Genomic DNA, 21,858 nt, shown 5'->3' on the forward strand with positions numbered 1-21,858 from the left:
TGCTCTCCTAGTGTTGGGGATGTGTGTTTTGGCATTTTCAGAGCCTTGGACGCTGCCGCCACTGACTGATTAGGCGCTCAATAAAATATTTCACGAGTGACTTAGCGAGTGTAAATGCCCAAAATGTCGAGAATGGCCTCGCACCTTGACAGGTAAAGGTCCATTTGTCTGGGGCCCCAGCAGCCTGGGCTGCTGCCTCCCGACAGCTCCCGGCTGGTCCCGCCCCGCAGCCTGCGCCCCGCCTCCAGCCCCTCCCTCCACCCGCCCTGCAGGGTCTCCTCCTTTCCCTTGGGCCTCGCCTCCAGCTCCACCCTCCTGCCCCGCCCACCACCCCACGCCTCTCCCCTTAGACCACGCCTCTACGCCCGCCCTCCTCACTCCTCCCTTAAGCCCCGCCTCTAGCCCTGCCCTCCTCCCTTCTTCCTTCTGCCCTACCCACCGCCTTCCACTCGCCCTCCACGCTCCTCCTGCTTAGGCCCCGCCTCTAGCCCAGGTGGAGAGAGGACGCTGCGGAGCCGTAGGAGCAGCTCTGGACTGGAGCGCCCGCCCTACGGCTGACGTTAGCACGCCGGGAGGGGCGGGGTCTGGAGAAGACGCGCGCGTCGAGAGTGTGGGCTCGCCTGTGAGCCGTGGGCCTGCAGCGCCGTTCACGAAGTCTCTGCCCCGAGCCGTCTCTCGCGGCCCGAGGCCAGCCGTCGCCGCCTGCCCGCCGCCGGCCGCCCAGCCGCGCCTGCGCAGGGCCCCCGGCCCGAGCGGGCGGCGCTGGCGGCCATGGCGCACCGCTGCCTGCGGCTGTGGGGCCGGGGCGGCTGCTGGCCCCGCGGCCTGCCACCGCTGCTCGTGCCTGGCGGCCGCATGGGCCCCACCGAGCGGTCCTGTCTCCGCACGGTGAGTCCCGGAGGCCCAGCGCCCTCCGCCTCCGGCCCGGCCCTCGGGCCCGCTTCCGGCCCTGGAGAGCAGGGCGTCAAGGTCACCGGCCCCTGGGCGCGCTCGCGGGCGTCAGGGGCGGCTTCCTCGCGTGAATGAGGCCGCGTGCGCTGCGTGTTCCATGCCAGGACGCCCTGCGTTTCAGATCATTTATCCCGTGGGTCCCATCAACGTGTCAGACCCTTGGTAGAGAATTGGATTTTTGAAAACAGGTAGAATCAGATATTTGCGTCAGGGAGCTTCAAAATAATCATCTGGGAGGGTCCTCTGACTTGATTCAGGGCCGAACCATATTACAGGTAAAGCAACTGAGACCTAAAAACGTTAAGGAATTTGTTATATCTCCAGCACGGGTTGCCTTTCTTTGAGCTGCTTTCATGGTATTGGAAAAATAGAAAGCAGGTGCTGTGCATGTGTTTTAAGGGTCGGCAGCCTGAGCGTTATTTAATGATAGCACAGGTTTTGGAGGTAAGCTACTCAACCTCTGAACCCCCATTTCCCCATCTGTTGAATGGGACTGTTGCTGGCATTCTGGGTCTGCCCCATAGTAGATAATACATACTAACTATGATTATTAATAACGTCACCTCTTCAGAGTAGAGGATGTTTTTAGTTGCATAAGAAGCCCTGTCCTCAGTGGGAGGCTATTTCTCTGTTGGTGGTAACAGGGCTTCACACGTATGGGCTATGGTAATACCGTTTTCTGGAGTGACGATACTGTGTTGTCACAGGACCGTGGCTGTAATCTGTCAAGTAGAGGTTCATGTAATGGGTAGGCGATATCAGCTATTTCAGTGACAGTTTCTTGCTGTCTGCCAGTTTTTTAGAGACCAGCCTTGCATTGGTTACTTGGAGCATGGGGGCAAAAGAGCATGGTGGTTAAGGCCCTGGAGACAGTCACAGGAACCTGCCACTTACTAACCAGATGCCCTTGAGGAACCACTTTCAGCCTCTCCACTTAAAAGGGCATATTAATAGTACCTGCATTCATGAATTTTACTCTTTGAAGCTTTGTTGCCTGTCTTGGGTATCTTAATTTCTTTCTTACTCCCTGCTGCCCTGCACTAGGCCTCATGTTTCCTGAATTACATCCATTTTGCCATAGTATCTTGCCGTCTCCTTTTGTCCCTAGTAAATACTGGACTCAGACCTGTAATGAGCAGGTAGGGATCTGCCTTGTGAGTTTGCAGTTTTTATGTCAGGAATCTTGTCTGGGCCCTTTCTCTTTTGAGTGGCACTGTTGTCCTGTGCGTTTTCCACGCTGAGGTATAAGGAAGTACCCTGTGCTGATAGCAATAGCTGATTGATTGGGGAATCTGTGACACATTCCCTGGGGACATTAGGGCATTCTTGTGCTACCTGCAAGGGAGTCTGAAAGGACTTTGTCCTTTAGGTTTGTGCTGCTGTTAAAGGTCAGAGACAAGAACGATTCTCACAGTTTTCTTGGGGAAGACTTTGATGTGAGATGTCCATTCTCAGGTTTTATGCTCAGAGAAATAAGACTGATGATAAAGCAGCTAAAAAGTGCTCCTAATGTCAAACATAAAAGAGAATCCTCTAAAATGAGGTGCTCTGAACTTAAATCTTGTGAGTTGATATATTTTTTTTATATTATCCTTTGAATGAGCTTGGATTAGATAAGCAGAGAAAAGTTTCATTGATGGTGCCTGTAGAGAAAATAACTTCAGCAGCATTAAAAGTAGTTATAGGATTATTGCTAGAGGTATTCCAGGTCAACACGATTTGAAGATAGAGCCTGAAGGCGGTTTACTGGCCAATAAGTATTTATGGAGTACATACCTTGTGTCCAATTCTGTACTTTATGGTGACATAAAGACTTACTTGATAAGGTGATGATGAGCCCTTACTCTCAAAAAGCTTTCAGAGTAATTGGAAATGATCATTTGAATCTAGGTATCATCATACGATTTTAACAGTGCTTTTTACATGCGTTATTACATTTGATCCTCATGGTAGCATCCCTGGGAACTAGTCGTTTTCTCCTATAGTAGATGCGTAACTGAAGTTCCTCCCAGATGTGTTAAAGATCATCAGTCAAAAAATTCAGATTTCCAGCTTTAACAGAATTAAAAATTGTGACACCGTCTGCCTGGTGATTATGGTTCCTTCAAATTCCAGACCTAGATATCACTACTTGTAACATCCTTAGGTCCCTTGAGCATGTAATCACTTCCTCTTCTGTGCTACCTACCTCTGTTGTATATACCTAGAGGTTTTGTATCGTTACGTGTATTATACCATCCTGTGATAGATTTGTCCCCACATTCTCCCTTACACTTCTGAGCTTCCTGGAGGTAAGGATTGCTTCTGACCTCCAACCCTGCCCAACCTGCCCCACTGGGGACTCTGCACCACTTAGCAGTGCGTGGCCTAGAGTAGATGGCTCAGTGAATCAGTGTGACTTGCTGCCTTGTCCATCTTGACTAACAAATCATTTTAATCTGTACCCTTAATGGATTTGGTATTGGAAAACTTTATTCGTTTATGATACGTTATTATTTGTTATTAGTGGTTGTTTCATAGGCCAAGTGTTCCCAGGGGTCGGGGAGGGCTAACACAACAGAAGCTCCAAATTCTGTCAGACCAGCATTGCTGTCAACCAAGATCATTGTCAGTGTTTCTGTCTTATTTTGCTGTGTAGAATTGTATTTTAATCTGAAGTAAAATCAGCTGATTCTTTAATTATTGACATTTTGTTATTCACATCCGATAGAATTAATCGTTTTAAAGTGTACAACTTAGTGGTCTTCAGTATATTCACATGGTTATACAACCATCGCTACTAATTCCAGAACGTTTCATCACCCCAAAGCCTGTAACCAGTTAGAGCCACTCTCCATTTTCCCCCAACCATTCATTCCTCCAGCCCGCAGCAACTGCTAATCTACAGCTTCTATAGATTGCCTATCCTGGACACTTCATATGAGTGGAATCATATACTATGTGGCCATTTGTGTCCAGTGTCTTTAACTTATTAACATAATGTTTTCAAGGTTTATCCATGTGGTAGCATGTATCAGTGCTTCATTCCTTTTTATGGCTGAATATTTCGTTTTTTTAGTGTGTCACATGTATCTGTTCATTGTCGTTTGGGTTTCTACTTTTTGGCTCTAGTGAATAATGCTGCTGTGAACGTTCATGTACAAGGTTTTGTGTGGACATATGTTTTCCATTTTCTTGGGTAGGAGTGGACTGACTGGATCATCTGGTAACTTTGCATTTAATGTTTTGAGAATGCTGAACTTTTCCAGAGTGGCTGTACCGCTCCGCATTCCCAGCAACAGTGCACGAGGGCTCTGCTCTCCACATTGTCCACATTCTCACCAACTCTTCTTACTGTCTTTTTGATCATAGTCACCCTAGTGGATGTGAAGTGGTTTTCCAATGTTGTGTTTTCCTCATCAGACCATAGAAGCAGCAATGCTGGTGGATGCTAATACAGATGAACTTCACTTTAAACATTTTCATCTGTATTTCTAAGTTCGTCCTCCCAAAAACTGGTGATGAAGTTTCACTTTGCAAAGGGATAGGATTACTTGAAGTTTTTCATTGCCAGATTTGGATGTATCCCCTCAATGAACCTTGCTTTTAATTGTGTGCCTAAAAATTTAATAGGGAGCTTGTTCAGTATATTTATGTTATACTTTGATTTACCTAGACCTTACTTTAAAAAGTAACGTTTTAGCAACATGTTATTAAGGCAGAGATGTATCTGTAATGGGACTTGTATCACCAGCGTTCTCACCAGGATGACAGTATATCGAATATCTTTAGCAAATGTTAACTAGTGTAAGGATTATCAGTGATGTGGGACTGTAACTTCCTTCTCCTGGAACTAGGAGGAATTTAGTATTATATTTACAAGCCACACTGTTCTGTAATTTCAGGTGAATGTCTTGCAGTTTTATAGACCCTGCCCACGGGACAGCATGAAGGAGCAGATTTCTGTGTCAGTTTGTCTTTTGAGTGCTACAAATTAAGTAAACAATGCCAAAGTGAATGTGTTGGCAGAGAATAGTAATGGGGCCACAATTCTAACTTAGGCATGATTTTGAAGTATTCTTGTCTTCTGGATCATAATTAATGTCTCTTGGTTTGGTTACTGGAATAGAGTGGCGGAGTCCCAGGCAACCCTAGTCCTTTCTTTAAATGGCGGTGATGGCTGTGCTAGTCTGTAACCACCCATTGAAGGGAGAAGCATTTAATTCAATGTTTTTGAATTTAGGATATTTGTGATAGTAGGAAAGGAAGTTCTTCTAAACTTTTTTATTTTGATATAACCTTTATGCTTTTATTTATATGTTATGCTGCAGCTTTGTCGATATGCTACAACCCAAGCAACAACCAGCAGAAATTCTCTCTTGACAGATGTAATTGCTGCTTATCAAAGATTCTGTTCTCGACCTCCAAAAGGTAAGCACACTTAGGTGGAATCATAATGTTCTGCATTCTTGTTAAAGATGTGCTGGCGGCAGGTGTTTACTAAATAGATGCATAGTTGTTATTTCGGGTTGACTCTGAACTTCCGTCTCCTCCAGTAATCTGACCCCTACTTCCTTTTGTCTGATTGCAGTGATGAAAATGTATCCCCTTTGATTATAACACTTATAACACTTTTGTAGGTAATGAAATTGGCTTGCAAATCAGGCTTTTTTCTTTAACACCTCTGTTTTTTGAACTGTATTATTTAGACCTTGACTTACTCCTACACAAGAAATGTTGCACTTATAGCTTATACTTTTTAATGATGTATCAGCTTTAAAAATGAACACGCATACATAAAACCTAATGAGTTTTAGTTTGAGGGTGTGTATTTTTTTTTCTTTTCTAACAGGATTTGAAAAATACTTTCCTAATGGAAAAAATGGGAAAAAAGCTAGTGAAACTAAAGAAGTTGTGGGAGAAAAAAAAGGTACCTTTTAAAAAGACTATGTTTGAACTTACTGTTTTCTAGTATATGATGTTGGATGATAATTTTTACCGAACAAAGCACGTGTTTTCTTAAGGCAGTTCTGAAGTGAGAGGTTACAAGTACGTACAAAATTCTACAGACCCTGTGTTTCATTTCACCTTAATTTTCTGTTCATATTTTCTTGTCATTTTTTAAATCGAATTAATTTAAGGTCACCTTAGAGATATTGAGTGGTCAGTATCTGTTATATCATGCTTGGTAAATATATTTGACACGTAACCTAAATCATTGAGAAAAATCTTAGAAATCTAATACATGCAATTTATCTGATACATATTTTGGTGTGGTTCAGTGTTTTTGGTGGCTGGGGGGGGGGAGCTATGTAGGCCCTGAGACTCCTGTCCCCATTTCCCACATGTGATAGCATTTAGCACAATGCCTGGCACATTTCAGCTGGCATCTTTGTTTTTAGGGAAAAATGTAATTCAGCCCTTGTTTTTATTTATTTATTTATTAAAAAAAATTTTTTTTCAACGTTTATTTATTTTTGGGACAGAGAGAGACAGAGCATGAATGGGCGAGGGGCAGAGAAAGAGGGAGACACAGAATCGGAAACAGGCTCCAGGCTCTGAGCCATCAGCCCAGAGCCCGATGCGGGGCTCGAACTCACGGACCACGAGATTGTGACCTGGCTGAAGTCGGATGCTTAACTGACTGCGCCACCCAGGCGCCCCTCAGCCCTTGTTTTGAAATGAACTTGGATCTAGTTGGAGAAACAAATAGATACTCAAAAAATGCAAGGAGTGAAAGCGAGGCCAAGAGAAGGGAGAAGCGCAAGTGTGGTCTGATTGGAGCTTTGGTGACATGGGCAATTTGTGCAGTGTTTCCCAGGGGTGTGGTGGGCAGTCATTTTATCTTGGTTTGGGGCAGAGTAATGATAGTAGGTCCGTTTTTAAACTACAACCAGTTGGGTACCTTTTGTATAGGTGCTCCTTTGTCCTGGACTAGTAGGGGATGTTGTCAAACAACTTCAGAAACGCACTTGACTCTGTTTCCTAGTGCTGTGCCTCATTACAGGTAGGGCTTTCTCTCTCAGGCCCTGCCTCACTTAGGACTGGTGCAGAAACTCCTTGTATGCATCATGGGGGATGAATATGTCAGCCTCCCATCCTACACAATGGAGGGGTCGCTTTGTGGTAGGTGAAGGTGTTAGTGTTTGTGATTCTTTGAGAGGATGTGGGGGTGGGGAGAAAGGTGTTAGCTTCCCAGGGGTGCTGTAACAGGCTACCACACCTGGGTGTCATGAGCAACAAACGAATGCCTCACAGTTCTGGAGGCTGGAGGCCCAAAGTCCGTGTGTCAGCAGGGTTGATTTCTTCTGAGGGCCATGAGGGAAGGATCTGTTCCAGACCTTTCTCCTTGGTTTATAGATGACTGTCTTCTTCCTGTGTCTTTTGGCACCGCCTTCTCCCTGTGTAGGTCTGTGTCCAAATTTACTCTTTCTATAAGAATACCAGTTATATTGTATTAGGACTCACCCATAGGACCTCATTTTAAACTTAAACAAATTTTTTTTTGTGAAGACCCTATTTCCAAATAAGATCACAATGGGCTAGGACTCCTGACATGTGAATTGGGGGGGCAGGGGGCACTGTTCAACCCTTAACAGTGACTAATTTCAGATTCTGGGAAACTAATTTCATGTGGGTAAGGTGGGGTTTTTTTTTTTTTAGTCAGTTATCAAAATTACGCCTTGCCTACAGAAGAAAGAAACACTGTTAACAGTGTTCACTTCATGGGAGTGGGAAATGGGAGCACCTACCTTGTGCTTTCAACTGGGAACTCAGGAATTCATTTACCTGTATTCCAGTCACAGCTCTGTCACTCCTCAGTGTCACTTAACACTGCTTCCAGTTACTTACCAAGTTCCTTAAGCTACACCTTTTCATCTGTAAAACGGGTATAGTCGTATACTTACCTGGTTGTTGGTATATTGTGCAGGTATCGCGGATAACGTGTGGAAAGCACTGGCAAGCCTCCTTGAATGCTCTTAGTCTCTTTTCTTCCTCATGGCAGAATGATCGGTTGCCATAAGCTATTTTGCAGGAAGTCTTTTTTTTTTTTAGATTTGTATAATGTTTTGATTTTTTTCAGAGACTATGGAACTTCACTCTCATTTTTGATACTAAGGAAGGTGGTGTTATTCACATTTTATTGTTCCTACTTGGCAGGAGCATAAAGAAATTAAGTAAAATCTTAAGGTGTCAAGGTCATTTGAAAAAACGTGGGTTCCAGTCCTAGATATACTTGTGATTCCTCAGTCAAGGTCAAAACTTGTTCTAAAACCACAATAGCAACAAAATTGATGCTTTGGTTTCCCGGGAATATAGCTATTCTGTGCCCAGTGACTTTTATGCTTGGTTTAAATCTAGTTGAGGTACAGGATTGGATTGCCTTACAAGGACCTGGTGTAACTATCAAATAATGAATCTAACCCTTAGTGTGTGCCCGTTGAAACTTTGCCTCCTTATTTTATAGTAACATCAAAGACATGTATGTTAGTTACAACAGAGTGCAAACAGTATTTCCTTCAAACTCATCCAAACTTTGAATACAACAATGAATGTGGTTGGGACACATGACAAAACAGGCTGATTCCAGAATTGCTGGTTGATGAGAAGCTGTGACAAGGGGTGCTAACGGTTTTCTTATTTCTGATTCCCAGAAAGAAAAAGCCTACATTTATTTCTAATCATATAACACGACAACGAGGTCACAGCTGTTAATAGTTGGTTCTAGATACTTCTTAATGAAAAAAGATTAACAAGTTATTGCGAGAACTTTTGCAGTAAGTCTTTTGTTAAGCTGCATTAATGAAAACTTTGTGGAGAGATGTAAAATGCTGCTGTGCTGCGGTATGTGCTCTCTGTTTATGAACAGAATCAAAGCCAGCTGCTACCCCGCGCCCTTCCGGAGGAGGAGTTGGTGGCAGTGGAAAACGAGGTGGCAAGAAAGATGATTCTCACTGGTGGTCCAGATTCCAGAAGGTTTGATTCCAGGCTGTGTGTGTTAATTTGGAGGATCTGGAGCGGCCCCAGGAGAGGTTGGGAGGGATTTGTGTCCAATATAGCATAGATCCTATTGTGACCTTTCATTCTTCACAGAGACTGTCTCCTTCTTTGCCCAGGGTGATTTTCCATGGGATGACAAGGAATTCCGGATGTACTTTCTCTGGACTGCTCTGTTTTGGGGTGGAGTCATGTTTTACTTCCTGTTCAAGAGCTCTGGGAGAGAAATCACTTGGAAGGACTTTGTCAATAACTATCTTTCCAAAGGAGTAGTAAGTATTTTATTGGATTGGTGGTTTATAGTGGTTCAAAAGGTGAAATTCAGTAGATTGGGCCAACAAAGTAACAGTCAACTAAGTTAGCCAGCTTGTCCATTGTAAAGTTACTGTTTTCATCTTGATTTTTTTTTTTTTAATGCTGTAAAGTATTGCAATGAAGAACCCTATTTGTTTTGGCCCACCTGTCCCCCCATTTACCACAAAATCCTTTTCTTTCACTTCTACTAGAACCTAGCTTTCACCTTGCTCTGGCTGTCCTCTGTCTCCTTTCATTTTCTTGTGTGTCCTCAGTCACGCCTTCCCCCTGCTAGAATGTGCCAGCCTCTCCTGGCACCTTTATGACTCCACGGCTCTTAATCTCCCATGAGCTTGGACTTGGGTGCCTAAGTGACTCCCAAGTGTTGAAAGTGAGAGCGGATGGGCTCTAAGTGGGGGCCCAGGCAGGGCTGCTGGGAGCCTTTGTCACTACCAGTTGGGCTTTACCCAGTGAGACTACGCCAGCATCTTTGAGATGCTGCGGCCTGTGAGATGCATTATTTTATCCATTCCTAAGAAAAATTTAGTAAGCTGCCAGTGAAACTAGAAAATACCAGTTGTCAAACATATCCTAATTTCTCAGATGTTAAATTATGAAAAATGTCCACTTTAGAATTGATGAAGTGATAGTGAGAAACCAGGTTAGGCCTGCTGTGTCACTGTGGGGAGATTACTTAACTTCTTGGTGTTGGGCTTTTCATCAATGAAATTGATAAAATAAAGGTAAGATAGTAATACTTACTGGTAGCATAGAAAACAAAAGTTATTTTTAAAGATTGTCCAATAAGGTGAGGATGGAAATGGAGGTTAATGTTTCTCATGGAAGCCAGGATATTTATGTAAAATACCCAGATGTTTTAGGGAGCCTGCCTTCTAAGAAGTAACTCCTGTCTGGTTGTGGAGGGGGCTACAGCTATCCTTCAAAGTGTGGTGATAGGGCCTCAGGGAAGATTCTCCATAGAGGCATCTCCTTTTGGCCCACTGGTTCTTTGGAATCTGTCTACTGTTGTTCCAGCAGTTTTATGGGGGGGTAGAGTACTTTAGTCCTTTCCAGATGACGTGCTTTAGGAACAGGTAGTTCCCTGTTCCACCTCCTCCTGGAATTACCCAGGGCTCCCTCACAAACTGCCTGCCATTGCAGATTTAATGGCAGCAGAAAGCAAGCTTCTTCTAAAGGGCTCATGCTCCAGATCAACCTAGAACTTAGGGTTAAAGAACTTAGAAGGTCTTTAAAAGTGTTCTTAAGAATCCTATGTAGTTAGGATGTTACGGAAAAAAGCAAGTTTATATTATTTTATACTCATGGAATGGTGAAAATTAAAGTCTTCTGTTAGCAAGTGAGGATGTAGACCAATATGTGAGGATATAGAATATTTTGCTGTGCACTGTGAATTGGAGAGCCACTTTGAAGAGCAGTTTCATGTATAGTAAATGAATAGTAAATAATAGTATAGTAAATGTACTATTAATAGTATAATATAGAATAGTAAAGTATGTGTACCCTGTAACCCAGCCTTACTGGATCTGTCTATAGGTACATGTTCAGAGAAACCTTTAAAGATGTGCCCAAGAAGTTATCTGCAGGAATGTTCATGACAGAATTGCTTACGATAGTGAACGTTTTGAAACAGCCTAAATGTCTGTCAGGAGAATGGATAAATAACTTGGGGTGTGCTCCCAAAGTGGAGTACCCCGCAGATCTGACCTGTCAGTAGGGATGAACCTCACAAATACGACAGGAAGGGAAAAAGAGTCGTAGAAGAATATACACCAAGCAGGACCATTTTAAAAGTGAGTGTATGTTCAAGGTTACATCTGTGTGGCACAGGCACCAGGATAGGCTTTGGGACAGTCAGCACCTAATGTGGGGAGTGTCCACTTCTGGGAAGAGGGCGTGACTGGTGGCTTCAACAGCATTTGTGATGTTTTATTTTTCAAGCCAGAAGGGGAAACAACGGGGCCTCCTTATGTTGTTCATCATTGTTCTTTGTACATCTAAAATACCATGTGCAATTTTAATGGGCTTAAAAGAATATCTCATGTCTTCTCTGTAAATTTATGTTTGAATATTAACTTTTTAAAATTCCAGGTAGACAGACTGGAAGTCGTCAACAAGCGTTTTGTTCGAGTGACTTTTATACCAGGAAAAACTCCTGTTGATGGGGTAAATGATTTTTATTAATTGATGTGGATTAGCTGTAAATTCACTTTTCAGATTTAGAGTCAGAAAGCAAGCATTCCCTCACATTGCAGTAGCTCTGTGCACCAGCTATGCCAGATTCGGGCAGCACAGCACTCACAGGCCTCTCTAACGCACACAGGGGAGAATGTGCATGCCATACGTAGTTGCCTTATGAAGTTGGTCAGTTTTTTTGGGTTGGATTTGGTAATTGTTCTGCTGTGCATTTAAGAAATGGTGAAATCCCAGTTTTCGGTATTCTAGTATCATATATGAATTTTTCAAGACTGAGAGAACAGTTGTTTTGGTTAGGGAAAAACTGTTAAATCTGAATTGTGTATGTCTTGAGACAGCTTTTTTCAAATCAGTTTAAGAAGCGTTCTGATCATATCTCTCCCAACTGTTTTGTGATATTTTATTCTTTTAATTTCCATTTCGTTTCTCATTTCAAAAAAAAATACGTATATCCTTTAAAAAAATTTTTTTTATTAACTTTTTTTTGATGTTTATTCTTGAGAGAGAGAGTGAGAGGGAGAGACAGAGCACGAGCGGGGGAGGGGCAAGAGACACAGAATCTAAAGCAGGCTCCGGGCTCTGAGCTGTCAGCACAGAGCCCAACAGGGCTTAAACTCACGCACCTCGAGATCATGACCTGAGCCAAAGCTGGACACCTAACCTACTGAGTCACCCAGGTGCTCCTAATTTGTAAATCCTGTCCAGCCAGTTTGAACTCTATTCCAGATATCCTAGACTGGGTTGAGGGGATTGTGGGGGAGGACAGCAGTGGGGCAGATGAGGTTCCCAGGTGATTCCCAGCCCTCCCATCCCCCCATAGGGGCCCATCTCTAGTCCCTTGGTGTCCTGCTGTCTTACTGCCCTCCCCCAGGTTCAGACCTCCTTTACCACGTTGCATCCCTCCTTCCAGATGATTTTGTGTAACCATTTCCTGGTCACCTTGCCTGGGTGGGGCAACATGTAAAGAAAACTAGAACTGGTGGTGACCATCTCTGTCCGAAACATGTCGACAAAAAGAGGAATGTCTCATGGGGCGCCTGGGTGGCGCAGTCGGTTAAGCGTCCGACTTCAACCAGGTCACGATCTCGCGGTCTGTGAGTTCGAGCCCCGCGTCAGGCTCAGGGCTGATGGCTCAGAGCCTGGAGCCTGTTTCCGATTCTGTGTCTCCCTCTCTGCCCCTCCCCCGTTCATGCTCTGTCTCTCTCTGTCCCAAAAATAAATAAACGTTGAAAAAAAATTAAAAAAAAAAAAAAAAAGAGGAATGTCTCTAAACTTGTGTGGGTTTGGTATTTTAGTCACTTTTAGGAGTAAGTTATTTTAATTGTCTTCATTTCTACCCCACTTCCCATTCTTTTTGCCTTATGATGAAATGTTCGTTAATAACCATGCTCCTTTTTTTTTTCTCAGAACTATTCCTCAGAGTTTTAGTGCTGGGAATTAAATTGGCACTCCCTTTCAAGAGGACAGTTTGGCAGTGTGTATTTCAGCAGTTTTGAAAGTATGCACACACTCAGTAGTTTTGCTTCTAGGACTGTATTCTAGGGAAATACTTAAGGATGCATGTAAAGATGTGTATGCAGGATGTCCTCCAAAACATTGATAATAGAGCAGAAAATTGGAAATCAGTAAATGCCCACATTAGACACCTGGTTAATAATAAGGGCTCCTCATTTCTCTTGCTTTAATCTCGCCGCTGGAGCAGTGGCTCGGCAGGACAGTCCTCTTCCCTAGAGGGCAATTTTTACATCTAGTGCTGGCATGCACAAACGTTTATGTATTGAAATTCGTACCATTTTATTATAAATTACTTTCCTTTTATTTATCCTTTATATTATGGTTAAGGTTTTATATCAATTTCAAAATTGTGCATGTATTTCAAGATAGTAAAGGGGCTATTATGAAATCTTGAAGGAATGGCATCAAAGTTGCTAGTCGTGTTTGTTTCTGGATGTTGAGGTTACAGATGCTTTTTGTTTTATTTATGTTTATATTACTGTAGTTTTCCCCAGAGAACATGTAATACCTACTTAATAAAAACTTTATTTTGAGTTTTCAGAAATGGGTAGATGATTTTTGGTGTCCTGCTACTTATAGAGTAGCAGTGTTACTTAAGTGTTAGCTGTAGAAGCACAGGCTTTGGAGTTTGACAGACTAGGCTTCAGATCAGCTCTACTCTTTACTAGCTATATGGCCAACTCCGCTAAGCCTGGGCTTCTTTATCACTAAGATGGGAAGGGCAATAATAATGCTTTAAGGCTTAGTGCTGAAATGAGATCTTGAATGTCATTGGGGGTTTTCAAACTTCACTGTGTGTAAGAATCACTTGGAAAGCTGAGACCCACCCCTGGTGGGTCTTCTCTAGATCTTGTCCCTAAATCTCATGCTGCTGGTCCTCTTTATCTGCCCCATTTGTCTGATGTTGAGTCATGCACAGTGTCCATTTGAGAGTAGGTGTTAAGTAAGGGAATGCTTAGTCACATGTGGCTAACCTATTATTGACTTGTTTTGGGCTTGTAATAGCAGGAATTTTGTAGGTTTGTCAGTGAACAACTTACCAAGAACTGTTAGATAATACTATTAGAGAAACTTAAGAAAAAATATATCTGTTATAAAACTACTCTCCATCTTTTGTTTTTAGATATTTGGAGAGAAATACCAGAGTGCTGTTCTGCACTCAGTAGCACTGGTTGGTGGGAGGACTTTGGGATGACATGTTACTCTCTTCTGTGCACACTTTTGAATTGAGTTTCTATGACATAGATTTATTGTCTTGGTTAAAACTTTTTTTAAGTGATTACAGGTTAGAGGAGGAACAGAGTCTTTTTGTGCTAGAAAATGCGGCTAATACTTGCATAGGGCTTGGAACAGGTTCTAACATATTAGTAAAACTCCATAAATGTGAGCTATTATAAGTACGTGTGTGGTTGTAGAAGAGAGGCAGTGTGACATGCTGGTTAGGAGCACTGGCTCAGGAGCCAGACTCCTCGGGTGCAGATCCAGCCTCTTACTAGATTTGTAACCATGGGCAAGTGAAGTCACCCCTGTAGTTTTCTCATCTGTAAAATGGGGACAGTAAGAGTCAGGGCTGATACTCAGCCAGTAAACAACTAGCACAAAGGGGAATACTTTGGGGTGGGGGGGTAAGTAGCCGTTGCCTCAAATCCTTCATTGGTGCCTCCCCAGGGCCTCAGTAACTCACCTGATCAAGTGAATAGAAGAGTAACAGCTGGCACAGCGAAGGACGCTTCTGTTCTCATTGGGCGGTGGGGTGCCTTCCTCACGTTCAGATTTTGAGTATCACTTCTGGTACCTACTTCTTAGGGTGGTTCTGAAGATTGAATGAGTTAGTGTATATAAAGGGCTAAGGGCCATGCCTGACCCTTAGTAAGTGCTCAGGAAACTTTGGCTGTTAGTACTGCATCACATTAGTTTTCAGTTTGGAAATAGCTGAGAAATACGTGGGAAATGAAGAAGCAGAAAAGGACACATATTTATGAAAAGGACTTTTAATAGATTTTTCATTTGAGTGTATAATTGTAGAACCACTAAGGAATATTGCTTAAGAAATGCTTATTTGCAAGGATTGCCAGGTGCTCTCATTGAGTGAAACTTAATCACTGCATCATTAAAACCAGTCCTTTATTATTGTGGGGTTTTTTTCACTTTCTGAATTTTCAGTATTTCTGAAAAATTCATTAAAAGTTGAACCTTCTGGTAAATTAAACTTTGTTTCCCCTTCATTCTTAGGATATTTTGTTTTGTGTTTTTATAGCAATACGTCTGGTTTAATATTGGCAGTGTGGACACCTTTGAGCGGAATCTGGAAACTTTACAGCAGGAATTGGGCATAGAAGGGGAGAATCGGGTTCCTGTCGTCTACATTGCTGAAAGTGACGGGTAAGACTGTTCACTGTGCTCTGTGTGGGTTGCTGTGTGTTCTGTCACCAGATGGCAGGTGACATACGACATTCTCAAGTCTGTCTCAGTTGGGCCAGACTTCTTTTAAGTCATTGGTAATTTACTGGTTTTTGTTCATGACTGCTTTTCTGCACATTTGTATTTATCTTTGATTAAGCAATACTTTGGGGGTATTAACGTCCTTTAGTAGGATTTTATCATAAAGAGCCCCTTTGTGTTAAAGAATGGCATTGCCACCTTTTAACTGTCATTTACATTTATTTTTCAGAGTTTTCCAGGAATTTTAAGTAACTCTTTTTTCTCTTGTCAGAGCTTGCTTGTTCCCTTTGGGGTTATTTATCTTTAATAAGACCAGTTAGAAGTCTGAGGCCTCCAAGAAGGGCCCATTGATTTCAAGAGTCACTTGTCTTTGAGTTTCTATAGGAAATCTATGGCCTTTGAGTACTCATCCATGTATAACACCCAGATAGATTTCCTGGCAGTTACTCCATTCGCATTGAGGTGTACCTTGCTACGGAGTTAGCAGTTCAAGAGTGAAAGTACAAGTAAATCTTAATTTTTCTGAATAAAAGAGCAGAAAAACGGATTGCTAGGGGCGCCTGGGTGGCTCAGTCGGTTAAGTGACCGACTTTGGCTCAGATCATGATCTCACGGTTCGTGGGTTTGAGCCCCGCGTCGGGCTTTTGTGCTGAACACTTGCTCGGAGCCTAGAGCCTGCTTCAGATTCTATGTTTCCTTCTCTCTACCCTTCCTCCACTTGTGCTCTGTCTCACTCTGTCTCTCAAAAATAAATTTTAAAAAATTAGGCAAAAAAGAAAAATGGATTGCTAGTGTGCTAATTGAGCTGGTATTATTACTCTGTTTTAGAGACTTTCTTGCATCTTAGTTGTGTCAACCTACAATTTACCTGTTTTTAGATCCAGATAGCTATCAAGATTGTTTCACATGTGCTATATCCCTTGGGCCCTGGGGCTGTCATATAATCATTTAACTGTATAGCTGCTGCTGAAACATTACAGAAAGTTTGGTTGCACCATTCCTTAAACATCTATGGTCAGTGTATCTTTTTTCCCCCTCCAGAAATAAACCAAAGGTAAATTTTTCTATGTTCTTACTGCCTGCTGTGGGGGCCTTTAAAAATTGTAAAAGATGAAAACTTAAAAAGTAGATCCTGGTTTTTTGTTTTTTTTAGAGCTAAACCGTGTACAAGGTTATGATCCTAATTTCTTAGGATAAGTTCAGCTAACTTGCATTATATTAACCAATATGAGTATATATCTGAGGATATACTCATATATATGAGTGTGTATCTCCAGGCTTTAAGTCCTATCTGAGCAGTGCCCTCCAGAGCATGAGCTTGGAGGACAAAAGATTGCTCCCCTGGGAGTCAGTCTGCTAAGTCTGCACAAGCTGCACGGAGTGGCCTGTGCAGCGCTTACCAACAGATTGCTGTCACCATTGTGTACAGGGCTTTTGAAACTGATCTGCCGTTAACTGAGCGAGGGTTTGATATTTAGAAGACATCTCTTTAGAATAAGTTGACAAATTCCAATTAAGAGAACTGCAATTTCTGCCCAGGCTAACGCCAGGTCATGTTAAAACTTCTAAGTAATTCAAAAGAAGTTTCTTTGAAATGCAGATATAATGATAGTAAATTACAGCTAGGTCTGTATCGTGCATAAATGGAGATTACTGGGATAGAAATAAAATCTCAGTAGACAGCATATGTGTTAAGAACAGTTTTTTCTTTGGTCTCGTCTTCTGCAATTCTACGTCAGTGATATTGACACACTGAGATTGTCTTTGTGCCTCAAATAAAACATCTAGAATATTCAGGTTTTACAAAAATAGAAAACGTTTACAATTATATCCTAAGCAGTTACCAAAAAGTGTATCTTGCAAACATTTAAAAAGCCAAAGAGTAACAGTCTTAAAAACATGTCAGTGTTGTGTGTGGTTTCTTTTATTTAGCTCGTTTCTCCTGAGCATGTTGCCCACGGTGCTTATCATCGCTTTCTTACTGTACACCATACGGAGAGGGCCCGCCGGCATTGGCCGGACAGGCCGGGGGATGGGTGGACTCTTCAGTGTTGGAGAAACCACTGCCAAAGTCTTGAAGGATGAGATAGATGTGAAGTTCAAAGATGTGGCTGGCTGTGAGGAGGCCAAGCTAGAAATAATGGAATTTGTGAATTTCTTGAAAAACCCAAAGCAGTATCAAGACCTAGGAGCAAAAATCCCAAAGGTAAAAAGTGAACGTTCAGATTATTTTCAACGTATTAACCCAAAAATTGTTTGAATTTTTTATCTCTGAAGTTATACTTTTATGAAGTTTGATTACTTGTGACAAAGTAGCTGTTTTTCTTCTTCTGTCTTATTAGTCTCTGCTTTACTCCGGGGTTTTTTCAGGTCAGTTGTTCCGTGGGAATGTGTCTGCTTGTATGTGGTGTGTATATTCCTGAAAAGATTTGTGTTCTCTCCCCTTGGAAGCCTTCCCTGATTCGCCTGCCTTCTCCCTCCAGTCTGATTCAGATACCCCGTCTCTCAGTAACTGTGCACATGAGCACGTTACCTCCTGCTGTCACCCGCTTGTCCCTCCCTTAGCAGGTTTGAACAGACCATTTGCCTGGGCCTGGCACTCAGATTCGTGGTACAGGATTTGGTGGAGAAGAGATAGCACTGATTCTAGCCTCCTCCTCCCAGGAGTCCCCATGCCTGCTGCTGGTGACAGGCTGGCCTTACTGATCCTTATACTCCCAGGGCCAGGCTTGGTCATTAAGTAAATGAATCCAAGATGTTTAATTATTTAAAAAAATCCACTAATAAAGTTTACTTTAAAGGAAGCCTTTGTAAAGGAAATCGTTTCCTTGATTTTCATATCATGCCTGTGTGGATGAAAAGTCATATTTGATAATTTTATAATTTTCTGACTTACGTAGTATCTGTGCACATCATGCCTAAACATCTATACAACTTGAATAATTAGACTGAGCAAACACATTTTCCCTTTTTAACTACATTCATAGTTGGTCATTAGATTTTTACTTCATTTGTGAAATTTTAAAGGGAAGAAAATAAGCAAAATGTAATTTGGGAGTGTGGTGTTTGTGTCTCTTTGAATTATTTAAGTAAACGTCAGTTGGCTTATTTTATTTATTTTTTAAACTTACCTGTTAAATTTTTAAAAATTTATTTATTTATTTTGAGATTGAGAGAGAGAGAGAGAATCCCATCAGCACAGAGCCCAGCTTGGGGCTCCAGCCCATGGACCATGAGATCATGACCTGTGCCAAAACCAAGAGTCAGAAGCTTAACTGACTGAGCCACCCAGATGCCCCAACCTCAGTTGGTTTATTAATAGATATTCAGCTTAAGTCTAAAGATCTGAAAAGCAGTGCTAAGAATCTTAAAGCGAAGTATGTAAGATTTTACATTCTTACTACATTTTTTAAAACAAGGTGGTCTCTAATCCTTTTCTTCCTCTTCCTACTGTTATAAAAATGTTTTGCCATCGTTGTTTAAGGAACGTTTATTATATAATCAGAGTTTATAGACAGATTTATATCTTAGAATTGTTTGTGGATATGCAATTTACTTTTCTGAAATTCTAGCTAAATATACTTTTCCTTTTTTATATCTGAAGGGTGCCATTCTCACTGGTCCTCCAGGCACTGGGAAAACACTGCTAGCTAAGGCCACAGCTGGAGAAGCCAACGTCCCTTTCATCACTGTTAGTGGATCTGAGTTTTTGGAGATGTTTGTTGGTGTGGGTCCAGCTAGAGTAAGTCTTTCATTCTCTTATGATGGCACACCCTCCTCTGTCTCCCCCTGATCTTCCCCCCAAATACGGAGCTGGTAAAGATGGCCCTGGACCAGACTGGTGCAGTCTGTTTATGGGTTGTCCTTTTGTTGTTGAGTTGTAAGAGTTCTTTATATATTCTGGATATTAGTTCCTAATCACATGCATTATTTGCAAATAATTTCTCCCATTCTGTGGGTTGTCTTTTCCCTTTCTTGGTAATGTAGCACAAAAGTGTTTACTTTTGATGAAGACTAATTTATCCATTTTTTTTTGCTGTTGCTTGGGCTTTGGTATCATATTCTAAGACTGTCACCATCCAAGGTCATAAATATTCCTGTGTTTTCTTCTAAGAGTTTTAAAAGTTGTAGCTCTTACGTTTAGGTCTGTGATCTGTCTCAAGTTAATATGATGTGAGGTGTAAGGGTCCATCTTGGTTCACTCTTCTACATGTGTATATCTGGGTTTCCTAGCACCATTTGTTAAAAAGATGATTTTTCTGTTGAATGGTGTTGGCACCCATTTGTCTCTCTCTATACCAGTACCACAGTCTTGATTACTGTTCCTTTGTAGTAAGTTTTGAAATCAGGAAGTGTGAGTATGGGTTAGTTTTTAAAGAAACACTTAAATTTTTACTCTTGTGTATTTTACCAGTGTCTAAATATTGACTTTTTTTTTTTTTTAACACTGTAGACGTGCCAAGTGCTACCACAGTTGCTTTTCCAAACACCAAGATGCAACTTATAATCAGTAACTAAGTGTTGTGCCACCGACTGGTAGCATTTTTTCTTTGTCAGTGGGAAGTGTATTAATGATGAGTCTTACTATTGATGGCATCATAATTTAAATGAGCTATGATAGGTAAAGTAGGTGGATTCATAGGAGGGCTGTCAGACGGCTAGGGGAGCCTGGGGGACTTGAATGTTTATGATGATGGATCATGGAATCTGGTACGGGTAGGAGTGGTGGGGGTTGGCTGAAGACAGGAGAGGAGCTGTGGGTGGTGGGGGTAAGTGGTAGGCCTAATGGGCTAGAGATCCAGGAGAAGCCGGCTATGAGAGAAGCTTGAGTACATGAGCAAGCCAGACCTGTGGGAGGGGGCAGAGTAGACCATGGGAAGCTGGTTGTGTAGGGAAACCTTGGCATTGCTGGCCATGGCAAAATAGAGCAGAAGGTGATTGAAAGAGGTGGGTCAGGGGACGGCCAACCAGGAACCACTAAAAAAATAGTGCCCAGTGGAGGGGGTGGGGGTAGGCTGGAAGAATGGGAAATCGGGCCCAGGAAGTACTACAACCAGGAGGGCAGTGTGTCTGCCACATGGTGGGAATCTCTGAGCAGGGGTTTTCCAGCAGAATTGTTTTGGCAGTAGTCATATTGCATGAGGTGCACTTCAACTCCCACTGGCTCGGATGGAAAGACAAAACCCCTTCCAGTTGAGAGCTTTGCAGGGACAGACAAGGGGGTGAAGGAGGTGTGAGAGGATGGGGATCTGTTGATCACTGATCTGGAGTTCAGAGGGAGAGGCCTTGGCGGGACATGAGTTATCCTAGGGGATGTGTTCAGAGCACTATAGGAATGAAAGCTAGGAAGTCTAGGCAGGAAAGGATGATGGGGAAACTTGGACTTCTGGTGAATGAAGTGAAAAAGGATGTGAGGCATAGGAGATTGTTTCTGGATCTCTTAAAAGGGGCAGGTGATAGGCTGAGACCCTGGGGATGGCCATTCCTTCATCATAAGCATAAGCACATGCTTATTAGCAGGACAGAATGTAGGTGCATGGGCCTCACACCTGCTCCTGTAGTGGCAGAGCACTGTATTATGCTCTGGGGTGATCACTGTGTGGTCTTGCGTAGTTCACGGCCTTTACGGTGTGTATACATGTTACCTAGATCTGTTAGTAAGTGTCTGCTTGTTAACAGCCTGCCTCGGGCCAGAGTAGTTTGAACTTTTACACTGAATATAAAGTTTACACCTCTACAGTATTCTCTTTTGGTAGGGTAAAAATGTGTAGTATTAATTTGTTGCTATAAAAATAGCAGATATTGTTAGCACTTTTGATATATACAGTAAGTTATGATATTATAGAAATAATATTTACTCACCTTAAAGCAGTTACCCACCACCTTACTCATCATTTGCCACCTCTTTGCTTCTTATAACTCTTTTTAAATATGTAGTGCACAGTATCTAACACAAAAAGATCATCTTCCTCTTGGATGGAAGCATGATGTTTATTTTTTATTAGGAGGAAAATAATTTTCAGTTGTTAAGTGACTCTAGTGTTTATATTTTTATCCAGGTCCGAGACTTATTTGCCCTTGCTCGGAAGAATGCCCCTTGCATTCTCTTCATTGATGAAATAGATGCCGTGGGAAGGAAGAGAGGAAGAGGCAACTTTGGAGGGCAGAGTGAACAGGAGAATACACTCAATCAGCTGCTTGTGGAGATGGATGGTGAATATTCAAGTCTTTTGTATTTTAAACTACATTTTCTAATTGTTTTCCATATAGCTAAAGTGAGAATCCTTATGTCGGTATTGAGTTCAAATTTTAAAACAGTATTCTCCAAAACAAACAGCCCTTTTTAAAGGCTCTTCTGTACCAGTATGGATAATGCCAAAATATTCTTACTTGGCAGCCTGCCATAACAATATTGGTATTAAGATGGTGTTTGCATCTGGAGGTGAATAAGAGAAAAATTGGTGA

At 42.2% G+C, this 21,858-nt stretch overlaps 1 protein-coding gene across 1 annotated transcript in view; it reads left to right on the forward strand.

Moving 5' to 3' along the window:
* The first annotated feature begins 496 nt into the window (after positions 1-496).
* Positions 497-21,858, forward strand: part of AFG3L2 (AFG3 like matrix AAA peptidase subunit 2) — a 40,753-nt gene continuing 19,391 nt past the window's right edge. The window contains exons 1-10 of the mRNA XM_043558251.1: positions 497-888; positions 5,262-5,361; positions 5,783-5,860; positions 8,801-8,907; positions 9,048-9,200; positions 11,332-11,406; positions 15,209-15,333; positions 17,326-17,599; positions 18,998-19,135; positions 21,453-21,606. Coding sequence (XP_043414186.1) covers positions 772-888; positions 5,262-5,361; positions 5,783-5,860; positions 8,801-8,907; positions 9,048-9,200; positions 11,332-11,406; positions 15,209-15,333; positions 17,326-17,599; positions 18,998-19,135; positions 21,453-21,606 — 1,321 coding nt within the window. The 5' untranslated portion in view covers positions 497-771. The remainder of the gene's footprint in view (positions 889-5,261; positions 5,362-5,782; positions 5,861-8,800; positions 8,908-9,047; positions 9,201-11,331; positions 11,407-15,208; positions 15,334-17,325; positions 17,600-18,997; positions 19,136-21,452; positions 21,607-21,858) is intronic.

This window comes from Prionailurus bengalensis, chromosome D3, assembly GCF_016509475.1.
Source record: "Prionailurus bengalensis isolate Pbe53 chromosome D3, Fcat_Pben_1.1_paternal_pri, whole genome shotgun sequence".
NCBI classification, from domain to species: domain Eukaryota; kingdom Metazoa; phylum Chordata; class Mammalia; order Carnivora; family Felidae; genus Prionailurus; species Prionailurus bengalensis.